The sequence below is a fragment of the Sinohyriopsis cumingii genome, chromosome 2 (genome assembly GCF_028554795.1).
Source record: "Sinohyriopsis cumingii isolate HCF-2022 chromosome 2, ASM2855479v2, whole genome shotgun sequence".
Lineage (NCBI taxonomy): Eukaryota > Metazoa > Mollusca > Bivalvia > Unionida > Unionidae > Sinohyriopsis > Sinohyriopsis cumingii.
Genome location: NC_142962.1, coordinates 106,503,755 through 106,520,444, shown reverse-complemented (window position 1 = coordinate 106,520,444; position 16,690 = coordinate 106,503,755). Strand labels below are relative to the sequence as shown.

At 33.8% G+C, this 16,690-nt stretch overlaps 2 protein-coding genes across 3 annotated transcripts in view; one reads left to right on the top strand and one right to left on the bottom strand.

The window, feature by feature from the left end:
• The window catches only part of LOC149805565 (uncharacterized), a 460,129-nt gene that overhangs the window by 104,069 nt on the left and 339,370 nt on the right, over window positions 1-16,690 (bottom strand). The window lies entirely within an intron of this gene.
• The window catches only part of LOC149805567 (apoptosis-stimulating of p53 protein 2-like), a 238,937-nt gene that overhangs the window by 20,118 nt on the left and 202,129 nt on the right, over window positions 1-16,690 (top strand). Inside the window, exon 1 of one of the 2 annotated variants that reach the window (XM_089950170.1) lies at window positions 10,400-10,720. The exons of the other annotated variant lie outside the window; for it this stretch is intronic. Within the exon in view, the coding sequence (XP_089806296.1) occupies window positions 10,718-10,720 (3 nt within the window). The 5' untranslated portion in view covers window positions 10,400-10,717. Of the gene's footprint in view, window positions 1-10,399; window positions 10,721-16,690 lie in introns of those variants that run through there. 2 annotated transcript variants of the gene reach the window in all.

Sequence of the window (16,690 nt, the reverse complement as noted above, 5' to 3'; positions counted from 1 at the left end):
CGGACATCCAATATTGCCACCATGGTGGCCATCTTGAAAATCTTATCTCTCCTCTTTCTGACTGGATGGTCCATATTCACATGGAGTTCACTGAAAGACTTCTTATGATGTCTAGATGGTTCTAAATTAAAATGGATCTGATCTGACAGCCAGTATGGCTGTCATGGCATCCATCTTGAAAATTGTATTGCCATTTCTCCTGAACAGATTGTCTTATTGACAAAAGGTTTTCTCAGAAAGACCTATTATAATGTCTGCATGGTCTTAAGTGAATCTGGTGCCTGTTTGACATGCACACATATAGATTACCAAATCTTTTCTACACACGATTTCATGATGCACTTATACTTCTAAATGTTCCTTTCATTTACACATAATATCATGAACGTAGATTACCAAATGTTTCCTACATTTACATATAATATAGTCATGAGGTCTCCCAGATCATCCCTACATTTACATATAATCAATTGTTTTCTTTTCTCAAAAAAACAAACCTGCAAATGTTCATTTTGAAAAGCAGTCTGACTAATGAACAAGTTAATAGTCAGCACTCTGACATTAATTTTAAGGTCAAAGAGCATTACTTACCTGTGGTTTTAGCTGTACTGATTTGTGAGCATCTGTTACTCCATATGTCTGTTACTAATTTTGTTTCTGCACAATAACTAGAGTTGTCTACCAACTACAGTTACCAGTCTTTGTGGATGGCTTACAGCTGGGGTAAGGAGGAACCCTTCGATTTCGGGTCAGAAGTTTTAAGGTCAAGGTTATGAACTAAAAGAAGAAAATGGTTTCCACAGACAATAGTATCTTGTTCTCCACCATCTACAGCTACCAATCATTGTGGATGGCTTGCTCTTGGGGTAAGGAAGAACTCTTTTGATTTTGGGGTCAGAAGGTCAAAGGGAAAGGTCAGTGTGACTAAAATAAGAACACTGATTTCTACACAGTAACTTTAGTTCTCCAGCATTTACAGTTAGCAAACAGTCAATACTGGCATAAAAACAGTCAAGGTCAATTTCATTGTTCTGAAATAATAAAAGTGGTTTGCAGATCGCTAGCTTGGCATTACAGATCTGGACCAAACTTTGTGGATGGCTTGCATGTATGGTAAAATAGAAGCCTATTGATTTTGTAGTCAAGAGATCAAAGGCTTGGTGAGGTCACATTGACAAAAGAAGAAAAGATATTTCCTCAGTTATGTTAGTTCTTCTTCATAGACCTGGCCTGAACTTTGTGAATGGCTCGCACATGAGGTAAGGAAGAATCATTTTGATTTTAGGGTCAAAATGTCAGAGGTCAAGGTATTGCCTCAGCAGAAAAATGGTTTTGTGTTTTCAGTTATCTACATGGTAGACTATTAAACATGGGACAGGCATATAATGTTCTGTTCATGATACTTTTCTTTACCAAAACTTAATGAAATATTTAAGCAAAGTTAAAAATGGCTATATCTTGACATTGAGATAAGTTAAATGATCTTTAGTCTATGATTGCAGGTTCCCTGTTGAATGCCATGATAAAGAATTTTGTTCAGCAATTAGGTAATTTAATAACATGTTAACTCAGAATAGTTTATTAAATGTGATATGTTGGATTTTTGTAATAGTATCTGAAATGGTCTCAATACTCATCAATTTGAAAATCAGAAAAGGTCTTCTCTTGGATTCCTGGAAGTTCTTTTCAACCAGCCAAACCTCAGTCCCTTTGAGGGATTCTTGTTTTAAAATTAACCTGAAAGTGTTTCCTTATGAATTTGTTATTGTTAAACCATGGTTTAAAGAAACAGACTGTATTTGTTGAACAATTATATTATTTATAACTTTAAAAATAACAATTACAGTAATAATAATAATTAATAATGCATTTTTTAAATGCATACTTGAAGACTACATCATTTAAAGGCTGGTACCAAATACACTTTTGAAGCAAGCAATTTTAAATTAAATATTTGATATAATTTATAAATAAATGGAATAATATTTTCAAAATGAAGGAAACATGTGAATATGTGAGAATATAACATGACACATAATGGAAATTTCAGTTATTATGTCATTTCAAATATTGATTTTTAAAAATGTTTCTTATCTATTGCTTTAGAAATTATTTTCCTGTATAAAGTGTGGACCTTCTCACATCAAAAAAAACCATATTGAAACATGAAAATTATTATGAAGATAATTAGAAGATACCAGCAAGTACTTTTGTAAAATAAATGGATCTAACTTCAAACAACAACAAAATAATTACTACTATCATTGTTTGAATTTTTACAAATTACCCAATCTGAATCATTTTTGGTGTTTAAAGTGTACTGGAAATGAAATGATTGCATTGTAATCACTGATATGCAAAAAAAGATCCTGACAGAAAATTGGCAAATCTGTACATGTCTCTTCCTCCCTTACCCATTAAATAAATAAGTGAACAAAGAAATAAAAAACAAAAACAAACTAATGTTGAGATGAAAGTATGATGGAACAGAGTACACCCAAGGACAGAGTACACTCAGGGACAGATAAACCCAAGGACAGAGTACACCCAGGGACAGAAAAACTAAGGGACAGAGTACACCCAGGGACAGAAAATATCAGGGACAGAGTACACCAATGGACAGAAAACCCCAGGCACAGAGTACACACAGGGACAGAAAACACCCACTTGTAATGTAGAGACTATGAAAAGCGACTTACATTGCCTGCATTTGATAATGTAATCTAGGTCATGCAGGAGCAAGAAAACAAGATTTATCATGTAATGCAAATGAATCATTGCATAAATTGAATAAATCAGCTATTTGATATATGACAGGAGAGACTAGCCATCTGATAATTATATGATAATGGACAGGCACAGATCATCTGATAATTATATGATAATGGATGGGCACAGATCATCTGATAATTATATGATAATGGACAGGCACAGATCATCTGATAATTATATGATAATGGATAGGCACAGATCATCTGATAATTATATGATAATGGATAGGCACAGTTTGCAGATCATCATTTTAGAATTGCAACAATGTTACACGGATACATTAAACAGGTATTTTTGTTTAACATAACTTTGGAAAGATAGTTGGAAAGACCTTGATAGCATTTGGTTCTTTGCCAAGTGTAATATAAAATTATCTTGTTTGTATATATGATCTGAATTTTCTCTTTCTCTTGTGTATCTGTGTAAGTAAGAGCATAGAGAGAGAGAGAGAGAAGGAGCTACCATATATACTTGCTCATAAGTGGAGTCAAACCGCAAAAACAAAGATCCTGATCTGCCATTGCATAATGTGCATACATATCAGGGTCTATGTTATTTATTCTACTGATCACTCCCAACAAACTGCATAGAACCAGATCTGCTGGCACATTATGTGAAGGCAGATCTGGGTCTGTGCAGTTTGTAGTTGGATTGAGCTTGTAAGCGAGTACATATGGTATCTACCTTGGGTAATTAATTACAGAATTGTTGAAATTGCAGTATATGACAATGTTTTGAGATGCTCCAAACTTAATGTTTATCCCAATTAATCATGAAGAAAGGAAGTAATTAACCAAGTGCAATTATTCAAACATTCAGGCCATGTCTGCAATATGGCCAGCCATTGTTTCCTTTTTTATGTGTGCACACAATGCAAGCCAGTAATGCCTTGGTTTCTGATGGCGAACATGATAAAATATCATCCTAGTGTCAAAATGATGCTGTCAAGGCCTTTACTTGCCTTTAATTTGCCCATATTGCTTCAGAGTTGGAAACATCTATTTATTGAAGTAGTATTCTATCTGCAAGAAAATGCATTTGGTACTACTATGGTCATAATTGACGGCAGACAGCTTCGATAAACGTTTGTATAGATTGCCTAGACAGGAGGAAATGGATGGGAAAGATGACTCAAAACTGTGTTTCAGACTTCAATGCAATTTCAGAGTCTGCAGCATTGGGCAGCAGTTGTTCATTTTCCTATCAAAACATATAAGTCTTTTGGTGTAATTCAAAATTTTTGAAGCATAAAAAGCTTATTTCTTCATGTGGAACACACTTTTTTTGATAAAACATACTGTTGCCATGATCTTTTCAAAGATAAGACATTCTTCAAATGATAAAACTGTTGCAAATGTTAGGAAAATCCAAATACAAGGGAGGCACATACATGTACTTCATTTACTGACCACTCCAGTGGCCAAAGTGATTAGAGCATCTGTTTTAACTGTGGCAGATTGCAGGTTCAAACAGCGGATGAGTCATACCAAAGACTTCATAAAAATGGTACTAGCAGCTGCATCACCATAGAGCTGTAACTATATATAAATATTCCTCTTGAAAGAATTATGAGTTTTATATGCCATTCTTTATTATGTGTGCAAATGTGTACCATGTATGTAAATATGCAAGTAATAGAAGGACACAAAGAGCATTAGTTCATGCAACTAATTGTATCACTCTCGTTAAATAAAGGTCTTATTACTGTATTATTATTATTATTATTATTATTATCATCATTATTATTATTATTATATGGCCAACAAAATCTGATTAAAATCATATCTCTACAGCCCTATAAAGAGATCTGACAGATATAGATACCAGTTTCAGTGACATTTGGAACTTCCAGTCCACTTATGTATAGTATCCAATCAGATAAAGCATTGCAAATTTGTGTTTGAGAGAGTTATCATTAGTAAGGATATGTTCCAAATAATGTGTTCTTGAGAGAGTTATCATTAGTAAGGATATGTTCCAAATGATGTGTTTGAGAGAGTTATCATTAGAAAGGATATGTTCAAAATGATGTGTTTGAGAGAGTTATCATTAGTAAGGATATGTTCCAAATGATGTGTTTCACTTTTCAGAAATTTGAAAGTTGTCATTTGACTGGTGAACTACAAGGTCAACTGAACATGACCTCTGATTGGGTCCATCATAACTCCATGTAGGACTGTGGAGATCAGATTTTAATCAGATTGATAACCTGTACATTGTCTCACATCAATATTCATTTCCGAATTACAAACACTTTTTCAGTTGTTTCAATATTCATTGCCTTATTTAATAATAAATAGTTCTGTGAACAGTGTATAATATGTACTACCATAGCTATGACTTTCACCAGAGACTGGAACATGGCCCAAAGACTTCACCATAGTTTGATGTAAGTTGGTGAAAATAATTTGTTTATGTCATGACATTGACTTTTGAGTGCAAGTGATATAAATTGTCATTACTATTAAGAATTTACCCCAAATTGACCATTTCCTTTATTATGCCCAGTTCTATGGTAAAGTGCTGTTTTGTGTCATACTTGCAGACCCACGCTTAGCTTATCATGGGCACATAGTTTAGATTCTCCAATTTTCATCTCCCAGTCATAAATTTAATTTCTGTGAAGTTTAAATGCAGAAGAGATTTGCAGAACTGCAATAATCAGTTGACTTTTAAAGGATTAAGCACTGTTCACATATCCTCGCCTTCAATAAGGCTACTGCATTCATTTTGTTTTGTAATAATGTCTTCTCTCTGCTAAAGTTTTTTCCAAACCCTTAGCAGTTGACATCAGCCGTAACTTTACCTTTTTGACCTGGCTTTTTCCTTGCCATCTACACCAAGTCCAGACTCCATATTGTATCTCTCAGTCTGGGTGGTTATCTGCTGTATAACATAATTGAAGTCATCAAAATGTTCATTGCATCTATCATACTTGTGCTTGTTCATAATCTAGGAAGAAAAACAACAGAGGTCCCTGCCAATTCAGTATAAACATTTTATTGTATTATTCTGGCTAATAATTTGCTCAGTGTTTAATAAGTTTTTGCAACCATTTATACTGTCATTTACTGTTGCGACTGTACATTTTATAACTTTTGAAATATCTGAAAGTTGCATATAAAAATGAAGAGGAGTGTTTGCAACATGCATGAGAAAAACAACCACAGAAGGAGCAGATTTCTTAAAAAATCAAGATAAATAGAATGCTAAGGAAAGGAACATAAACGTTTTATGACAAATGCGTATCCAGTTAATACCCAACGTAGAATAATATTATCTGTGCTGAGAAAACTAACAACAATGACATCAAACAGCAACAGTAAATGAAGCATGTGTTTACCCAGTCTTTTGAGTTTCCAAAACTTCGCAACTAATTTTTGATCATTTCTGGAATATCATTTGCTGTTGTTTAATCTTTCAAATAATTGTCATCAGTAAGTTTTGTCATAAAAAGTGCATTCAACATGTCAAATCAACATTTTATGCTTCAGCAAAGTTCAACTAACACATTAACCCCTGGTGACGAGTTTACATGGCAGGAGGTAGTAGCCTACTGCCGAGCTCTGTAGCGTCAAGGTCATGTATGATACACTAAAGTGCGTGGTATTAAAGAAAGGTAGACAGATGTAGCTCAACAATGATACCAAATAATTTAGAATTTCTAGTTGCACTACAAAATACAGAGGAAAAATCTCAATTTTTGGACTGATTTTTCTTAAACCCAAATTCGGCTGTGGTCGGAATCTGATTTTGTGTCTGGATTTTAGACTTTCTGGTCTCAGATCTAAGGCAGATTGGTATGAACTGCAAATAGACAGATGAACCTTTGCAAAAAGTAGGATAAGATGGGCGTTTGGAATAAAGAGTGGTCTTGATACAGAAATAATGGGTCCATTAAGCAGAAAGAAAAAAAAGAGAAAAAAGAACTCCAACTTTTACCTTTCTGCTCATGCACAAGCCAAAGAGCCAGTGAAAAACGATGTTTCTAACACAACTAGGCAGTATGTTATTGGAAGATCACCTGGAAGTTGGTGTTTTAGGATGTATTCAGAAATAGCTGTCAAAATGTGTTTCCTACTCAAATTTCAGACGAAAACGACAAAAACCTCCAGGGGTTAATGTGCTAAAGCAAAAGGAAGGTCCTGAGTGGCTGAGTGGTCTAAAGCTCTCACCATTCCAGATCACTGCCATCTCACCTCTCCGTTTTTTTCGAGTCTCAGGCTCGACTAACATGGGTATGTGAGAAAACTTTGCAGTAGCTTCTCGTGGGTCGGTGGTTCTTCTCAGGGTTTTCCAGGGTTCTTCCTCCACCAGTTATACTGGCCACCATGTATAGCCTATCTTGTGCTGAAAAATGGCATTAAACCTTAAAATAACATCAACAAAATAAAGCAAAATGCTTCCTCCAGAAAAGAAATTACCTCAGATTACTAGAAGAATCGTAAAAAGCAAAGCAGTATATGATATTTCAAAATTGCATTGGCTTAAGACTAAGTTCATCTGTATGGTATGTGCTTGGCCTGGTGTCAGGATAATGTGACTGGGTAGGACATTGTGCTACATGTCTGTGGCATGATGCCCCAATGCTAGACATCACTATTAACTCTCAGTCACTGCAGACATTGTAGTCAGATATGACTGGAAAATTGTTAAAGCTACGGGAAAAATCCAAATCACACATGCACATGAAGTTGACAAATGACTGAGGTGAAAGTCTTTCCTTATTTAGGCACTTTCAGGCGGAAGCCTGTGAAGTCTAGCAAACAAAGAAATTTCAAATAATCAGTTTTAGATAATAAATTACACCATAACATCATAACATCTTTTAAAAAAATGTATGTGATGCAAAATTAGTATGGTGATGTTCCATAGTTTCAAATATTAAAAGCTGTTGGTGTGAATTGCCAAGTGAAAACTTTTGTTTCTAGGGTAAAAATTCCAACAATTTAGTGTATCTCCTAGAAAGTTGGTACATACATTACACTGGTGTAGAAGTCACTGGTGAGATGTTTATTTGTATGTGTGTCTGTAAACATTATCATTAGTCTAACTTGGAAACCATGCAAGATCTTTCAACCGAACTTGGCACACTTCAAAAACAAGTTGTAATACTTATAATTTTCTGTATTCAGTGATATTTTTAAGTTACCATGGAAACAAAATGATGGACAACTTGCATATAAAACTGACTTTGCTGGTCCACTTAGTACTAGCCTAAGTATTATAAAAATTGAGAGTGATGGATAATAAGCATTCTTTAAGTAGAAGACTTTACACAAGCTATGGACTCAGGGTGGGGGGTACAAGCTATGAACTCGGGGAGGGTCATCTCCAGATGATTCTTGTTCATTATGCATGACAGTAAATTGGCGGAATGAAAATAGCCAATACAAAGCTGGAATTGGAGATCTTGATAACTACTGACTGCTACTGACTAATATTGACTGACTGGGTCACCTGACAACTTTGTCAGGTAAACATTTACCCTGGCAAATTTGACAACTCTGTTCCAGCATCTGCTCTTTTGTCAGTATATGGAATTAATTTTTTGTCCTTTTGGGTTGGAATAAGGTATGGACTATTGGTCAACAGGCCTTAATTGAATGCTGTGTCCTACTTTTCAAATGGGAAATTCATGTTATCCTCTTTGGTCAGGTGGATGAATAAAATAAATTCCCAGCCATGTTAAGTAACATGAGATTTGTATTTTGACACTGAGTATTTTTTTTTGCATGAATCCAGAGTGAATGTTAAATGGATATTTGTAATATTTGAAAACCTTGAGCATAAATAATTGAAAATTTAGATTCTAAACAAAATCTAAACATTTTAATTTATTTGGCGTTAGCAAATTTGGTAAATTTGGATAAACTTATTCAATCTGAAAAATCAGGAAACATTTACAAAAAACATTTGTATTTTTTTTTTCAAAAAATATTTTGCATTCCCTTTTACAAAAAACATTTGTATTCCCTGTAGTCCACTATCTTATTTATTCAGATGCTGTATCAGAATTTAATGGCTGTGGAGAGAATGAGTCAACTAATAGATGGTATATACATGTATCAGTAGTAGTTCTGATAACCATTGGATGAGGTGTGTCCTGTTCTTTGAGAGAACATGGAATTTCTAATCAAAAATTGAAAATGGCCCAGTCTGTGTGTGCATATTATCATGGTGCAAGCATTGCAGTCTTTGCTATGTCAGTGTATTCTGTTGCTTGTGAGCTGAAATTTGTAGTTCTCAAAATGTTTGCATAAAGGTAACTATCTATTTTGCAATGATAATTAAGAAACATTCCAAATTATTTCTATCCTTGAAGAAAACTGCTTTTTCTGTGCTGATTTTACAAAGAAATACATGTACTCATTTCCCATTGTGAATGCAAATACCATAATCTTGTATGAAGATACAAATTTACTGCGACATTTTTGTTAATTGCAAATTAATTTTTGTTGAGGTTTTCAAAATTTACTTGTTTAGTGTAAGCTTATGGAAAAAAGCAGGTACAGATCTAGTTCAGAAATTGCTGTCTTTTTCACTGTTGTTTTATGACATTCTTGGAAGCTTTTCAGTTATAGTTCTGCCATTGCTATTCTCAGTTACATTTTTGGTCAGTTACTTTAAATTCTTTTATCAGCAATTTATATTACCAAAATGTATGGCTCTGTATCAGTGCTTCAAGTTAAATCATGTTTCCTCCACAAACAAAATACTTCTGTAGGTGACCCTCCAATACAAAATAATATTGAAATATTAAACATAAATTTCGGCCAATTTTGGAGTTTTAAATGAATAAGAAATATTAAACATAAATTTCTACCAATTGTGGAGCGTTAAATGAATAAGAAAACTAAAATTTAGTTTTACATTTTTTGAAGAAGAAAAATAGAAAATAGCTCAGAAAGTAATATTTACAAGTTCAGTTCTGAACATTATTTATTTGGTTTACCTTTGCATTGCAGTGACACAATTGATTTGCCATAAATCACATCACCCTTAATTGCATTAGAATGTCTTACTTAAGTTGATGATACTGGACAAAGCTATCTTGGCAGGGATGCCAGCTTCAGAAACTTACCAGCTACACTTGCTTATAAGACGAATCATACTGCAAACAACAAAGATCTTGACCTGCCCTAGCATAGTGCACATGCAGATCAGGGTGTGTGATGTTTGTTTTACTGATTACTCCCAGCAAACTGCACAGACCCAGATCTGCCAGTGCATTATGCAATGACAGCTCTGGTTTTGTGCAGTTTGCAGTTTGACTTGATTTAAATGCGAGTATAGATGGTAATAGGTTGCTGAGGCTATTAAGTGCTCTACAGTAATAGATCAGGATAACATTGGCTGTAGGTGGTGAAATATTTACACTTGACTACTGTGAGCATCCCCCATAAGATAACATAGATAGCAGAAAGGGTGCATCTTCATAACCTTGCTTCCTGCTTCCCAAATGTTTTATGTATTGAATGTTCTGGTTAACTTGTGCAACTCCATGTAACAAACCTACCTTCAAGATATTTATAATTATGTTGCCTGTTGGCTAGAGATATTTTGTCTGCATATTTAGAGTTACAGAAATTACATTTGATTATTTGCCAATTGAAGGAAGTTAAATGTATATATACCTACTTGGGGATGTTATCTCTTCATGTGGGTGCTTTTCTATAGACTTAAGCAGGTGCTTGGAGTTAAAAAGAGAAAAGTTTCAATTGTAGCTGTACTCATTCAGTGAAGAGGTGTGTAATTCCTCTTGGATCCTCAGCAAAGATTTGGGGAGGGAAAAAACAGTATCAGGAATGGAGAGTTCATGTACCTAGTAAATGAGAAACTGATAATAGTTATTATGGTGTTGTTCCTGTTCAACTAAGTGTTTGTGACTTTAGACTGCTGTTGGGAGTATCAAAAATTACAATTGAAGAGGAATATTCAGAATATGGTGAGTTTATTTTCAGCTCTACTGGTCATTGTCCAGAAGATCTTATGTGATGGATTGTCATTCATTGTCTGTCTGTCTCTCTGTAAGCACAGGTCTTGGGGTTTTCACAGAAAGATTTCTTACGATGTTGAGTTGGTCTTAAATGACATTGGTGCCATTCTGACATCCAACGTGGCCACCATGGTGGGCATCTTGAATATCTTCTTGCTACTCCTCTTGATTGGAGGGTTATATAAAATTGTTGTTTTAAGTGAAAGACATTTTATAATGTTTAGTTGGTTCTAAATGAAAATGGTGCCAACCTGACAGCCAATATGACCACCATGGCAGCCATCTTGAATATCTTATTTTTGCTATATTTTACGTAAATATTTTTTTTTAGGTGAATAATTTCTCTTGGATGAATGGTGGGTCTTATCCCAACAAGCTTTTTTTTTCACCAAAATATTTCTTGTGATGTCTAGTTGGTCCTAAATGCAAATGGTACAAATCTTATTTCAATGGTTTTGATGATGGCCAACTTGAAATTATCGCTATTTCTAAGGTCATGTTTGCACATTTCACCACTCAGCAGTTAAAAAGAAGAAATGATCCTTATCTTGAATTCCTGTAAATTCTTTTCAGACAGTAGAGTAGAGAGGCTCTTGTTCTTTCTCTGTTTCATCTGCTGATGCTTTTGAACATTTTAAAATGCTTTTCTGATTTTACTTGAAAACTTATCTCGGGAGTATTGCATGATACGATGGGCTCAAGAACTTGAAAGTGTATGTGTCTGTGTCTATGTGAAGTAAAATGTGATTTAGATATTTCTAAAAATTTATGTTTTAAAGTTCTAGCCCACACAATTTTAAAAAGAGTATATATATATATATATATATATATATATATATATATATATATATATGTGTGTGTGTGTGTGTGTGTCTATATATATATATATATATATATATATATATATATATATATATATATATATATATATATATATATATGAGCCAGATTGAACTTTTTACTTTTCATATTCTTTAGATAACAGTTGTAACAGTTATTTTTTATTATTTCAATAAAAAAACAAGTTAGTAATTTTCGGAATTTATGAGATGTTGTTGTTGTGGGGTTTAACGCCATTTTTGAGCACACAATAGGCTATTCATGGTGGCCAGTATTCATGGTGGAGGAAGAACCCAGGAAAACCCTGGAAAGAACCACCGACCCACGAGAAGCTGCTGGCAAGCTTTCTCACATAACCACATTGGCTGAATCTGAGACTCAAACCAGCGCAGACAGAGGTGAGATGGCAGTGATCCGTAACGGTGAGTGCTTTAGACCACTCGGCCACTTGGGGCCCCGAAATTTATGAGATGTAAATTAGTCAACTGCAGTATGTGAGTTAGTATATACAGAATTATGAAAACTTACTAAGATATAGTTTATAAAGTTCAAAAATTAATAAAACTAATTAACCCAGTAAATTTTTACCTGCCAATATTGTACCCAAGACAATATCCTGAGACATTCTTACCCTATACATGTGTTGTTGGTTTGTCGGTTTATAATGGCACTTTAAACTCTGCTGAGAAAATTGGAACTCAAGGCCTTCCCTAAGGAACTGCAAGGCAGCTACCCCAGGCTGGCCTGGGTGGATATCAAACAAACAAACCTTGGAGTATGAATCCAATGCTGTACCAGCTGAGCTCTTTGAAGTCTGAAGGTCAATGGCACTTTAACTCTATGGCTATTTCATGCAGAGAAAATAGAAACTAGATGCCTTCCCTGAGGACTCAACAAGGCAGCTTATCCTTGCTGGCCTGGGTAGGTATCAAACCCACAACCCTTGGATTATAAGTCTGATGCTCTACCAGCTGAGCTCTTTGAAGTCTGCATGCCTATTTGATTATATTAATGGCAAGATGACAAAAATACTGAAAATCCAGGAAAAAATATCTTCATCCATATACAACCATGAAGCAATATCCTACCAATGTGAAAATATCTATGAAGCAAGCAGTAGTGGTCTGCAATTATACTAGTATATTTGTATACTGCGGCACAGATCTTACTGGAATGTGAAACGTAGAATATTGCCAGTTAATCAGTTTTTGCATTATTTCTTAGGTAGTGTACAAAAGAAAATATTTTCTTTAGCCATCACTTGTTTGAATGTTTTGCACTTTCAGGGACTTTTGTTCTAAACAAAGAAAAAAGATTTCTGAAAGATGCATGTGTCTGAAAAGAAAATGGTTGAATTGTACATTACATCCTGCCTGTTCCATTAGCGAAGACACACAATGGCAGACATGGAATCTGAAATCTTGCATGAGCTGGTGCCAAATACAAAATCATTTGTCTGGCAGCATTTTTGACTAAATTATCCAAGAAAGATGAAAACAAATTAATTGATAACCTTGCTGTTGTTAGGAATGTAATGCGGAGGTGTGGTAAAGTTCATAGATGGGAGGATGAACTTAAGTGCCCATGTTTGGTGAAATTAACTCATCCTAGTTGCCAGTATGGCCAGCATTGAGAAGAAGGAACTTAAACAGGACTAGTTTGGACTTGCCATATGTAAGGATGTTTCCCAATCATTTTACACATAAAGGAATTTAAAGCAAATTAAGTTATATGAAACATTGACTTCTTGTTCACTCTTTGATATAATTTTCACTTTGTAAGGATTTTCCAAATATAATGCAACACATATAGCAATGCAGAATCACAATAGATCACAACACAAACATTTATGCAAAACCCAAACCTACCTAGCACCCACTTCATTTCAAAGGCAGTGGACATGGTAGATTTAATTAAATAGGTTTAAATAAAAAGAAACTTTTCAAAGACAGGATTAGAAAACCATTAAGCCTTTTACTTGTCATGGGTAAGTATTTGCCAGAAATAAAACAAAAGTTCCAAATCTATTGTGTGCATTTAAAATTTTATTTGCCTAGCAGAACTTCTAATTCATCCTTTGTGAAGGAATTGATAGCGCTAAGGGAGTACAGACTACAGAAATGGATACAGTGCTAAGGGACTATAGACTGCAGAAACTGATAGTCCTAAGGGAGTATAGACTACAGAAATTTATACATGTACAGTGTTAAGGGACTATAAACTACAGAAAATGATAGTGTTAAGGGAATAGAGACTACATAAACTGATAGAGTGCAAAGGGACTAGAGGCTACATAAACTGATACATGTACAGTGCTAAGGGACTATACACTACAGAAACTGATACATGTACAGTGCTAAGGGACTATACACTACAGAAATTAATAAAGTGTTAAGGGACTATAGGCTAGAGAAATTGATACAGTGTTAAGGGACTATAGACTTCAGAAATTGATACAGTTCTGAGGGACTATAGACTACAGAAATTGATACAGTTCTGAGGGACTATAGACTACAGAAACTGAAGCAGTGATAAGGGACTTTAGACTACAGAAATTTATACAGTGCTAAGGGACTATAGACTTAAGAAATTTTGTACCATGCTAAGGGAATGTAGACAAAAGACAAAAAAAAGTAACATTCCTTTTGCTTATTCTTTGAAACATCATTATGAAATAGTGCCAAGTGTACTGAGCCAAAATAGAAGGTCAGGCATCTTGAGTGTCTTACAGTCTTTCAACTTGAATGTAAACAAACTCAGTGCAACCAGACAAGGTAGTCACAAAGTAAAATATCTTAAGCTAAGTATCACCATGTAGTCACAAAGTAAAATATCTTACACTAAGTATCACCATGTAGTCACAAATTAAAATATCTTACACTAAGTATCACCATGTAGTCACAAAGTAAAATATCTTAAGTATCACCATGTATTCACAAAGTAAAATGTCTTACACTAAATATCTTCATGTAGTCACATAGTAAAATATCTTACACTAAGTATCACCATGTAGTCACAAAGTAAAATATCTTACACTAAGTATCACTATGTAGTCACAAAGTAAAATATCTTACACTAAGTATCACCATGTAGTCACAAAGTAAAATATCTTACACTAAGTATCACAATGTAGTAACAAAGTAAAGTATCTTAAGTATCACCATGTATTCACAAAGTAAAATATCTTACACTAAGTATCACCATGTATTCACAAAGTAAAATATCTAACACTAAGCATCACCATGTAGTCACAAAGTAAAATATCTTACACTAAGTATCACCATGTAGTCACAAATTAAAATATCTTACACTAAGTATCACCATGTAGTCACAAAGTAAAATATCTTACACTAAGTATCACTATGTAGTCACAAAGTAAAATATCTTACACTAAGTATCACCATGTAGTCACAAAGTAAAATATCTTACACTAAGTATCACCATGTAGTAACAAAGTAAAGTATCTTAAGTATCATCATGTATTCACAAAGTAAAATATCTTACACTAAGTATCACCATGTATTCACAAAGTAAAATATCTAACACTAAGCATCACCATGTAGTCACAAAGTAAAATATCTTACACTAAGTATCACCATGTAGTCACAAAGTAAAATATCTTACACTAAGTATCACCATGTAGTCACAAAGTAAAATATCTTACACAAAGTATCACCATGTAGTCACAAAGTAAAATATCTTACACTAAGTATCACCATGTAGTCACAAAGTAAAATATCTTACACTAAGTATCACCATGTAGTCACAAAGTAAAATATCTTACACTAAGTATCACCATGTAGTAACAAAGTAAAGTATCTTAAGTATCACCATGTATTCACAAAGTAAAATATCTTACACTAAGTATCACCATGTATTCACAAAGTAAAATATCTTACACTAAGTATCACCATGTAGTCACAAAGTAAAATATCTTACACAAAGTATCACCATGTAGTCACAAAGTAAAATATCTTACACTAAGTATCACCATGTAGTAACAAAGTAAAGTATCTTAAGTATCACCATGTATTCACAAAGTAAAATATCTTACACTAAGTATCACCATGTATTCACAAAGTCAAATATCTTACACTAAGTATCACCATGTAGTCACAAAGTAAAATATCTTACACTAAGTATCACCATGTATTCACAAAGTAAAGTATCTTAAGTATCACCATGTATTCACAAAGTAAAATATCTTACACTAAGTATCACCATGTATTCACAAAGTAAAATATCTTACACTAAGTATCACCATGTAGTCACAAAGTAAAATATCTTACACTAAGTATCACCATGTAGTCACAAAGTAAAATATCTTACACTAAGTATCACCATGTAGTCACAAAGTAAAATATCTTACACTAAGTATCACCATGTATTCACAAAGTAAAGTATCTTAAGTATCACCATGTATTCACAAAGTAAAATATCTTACACTAAGTATCACCATGTATTCACAAAGTAAAATATCTTACACTAAGTATCACCATGTAGTCACAAAGTAAAATATCTTACACTAAGTATCACCATGTATTCACAAAGTAAAGTATCTTAAGTATCACCATGTATTCACAAAGTAAAATATCTTACACTAAGTATCACCATGTATTCACAAAGTAAAATATCTTACACTAAGTATCACCATGTAGTCACAAAGTAAAATATCTTACACTAAGTATCACCATGTAGTCACAAAGTAAAATATCTTACACTAAGTATCACCATGTAGTCACAAAGTAAAATGTCTTACACTAAATATCACCATGTAGTCACAAAGTAAAATATCTTACACTAAGTATCACCATGTAGTCACAAAGTAAAATGTCTTACACTAAATATCTTCATGTAGTCACATAGTAAAATATCTTACACTAAGTATCACCATGTAGTCACAAAGTAAAGTATCTTAAGTGTCACCATGTAGTCGCAAAGTAAACTGTCTTACACTAAATATCACCATATAGTCACAAAGTAAAATATCTTACACAAAGTATCACCATGTAGTCACAAAGTAAAATATCTTACACTAAGTATCACCATGTAGTCACAAAGTAAAATGTCTTACACTAA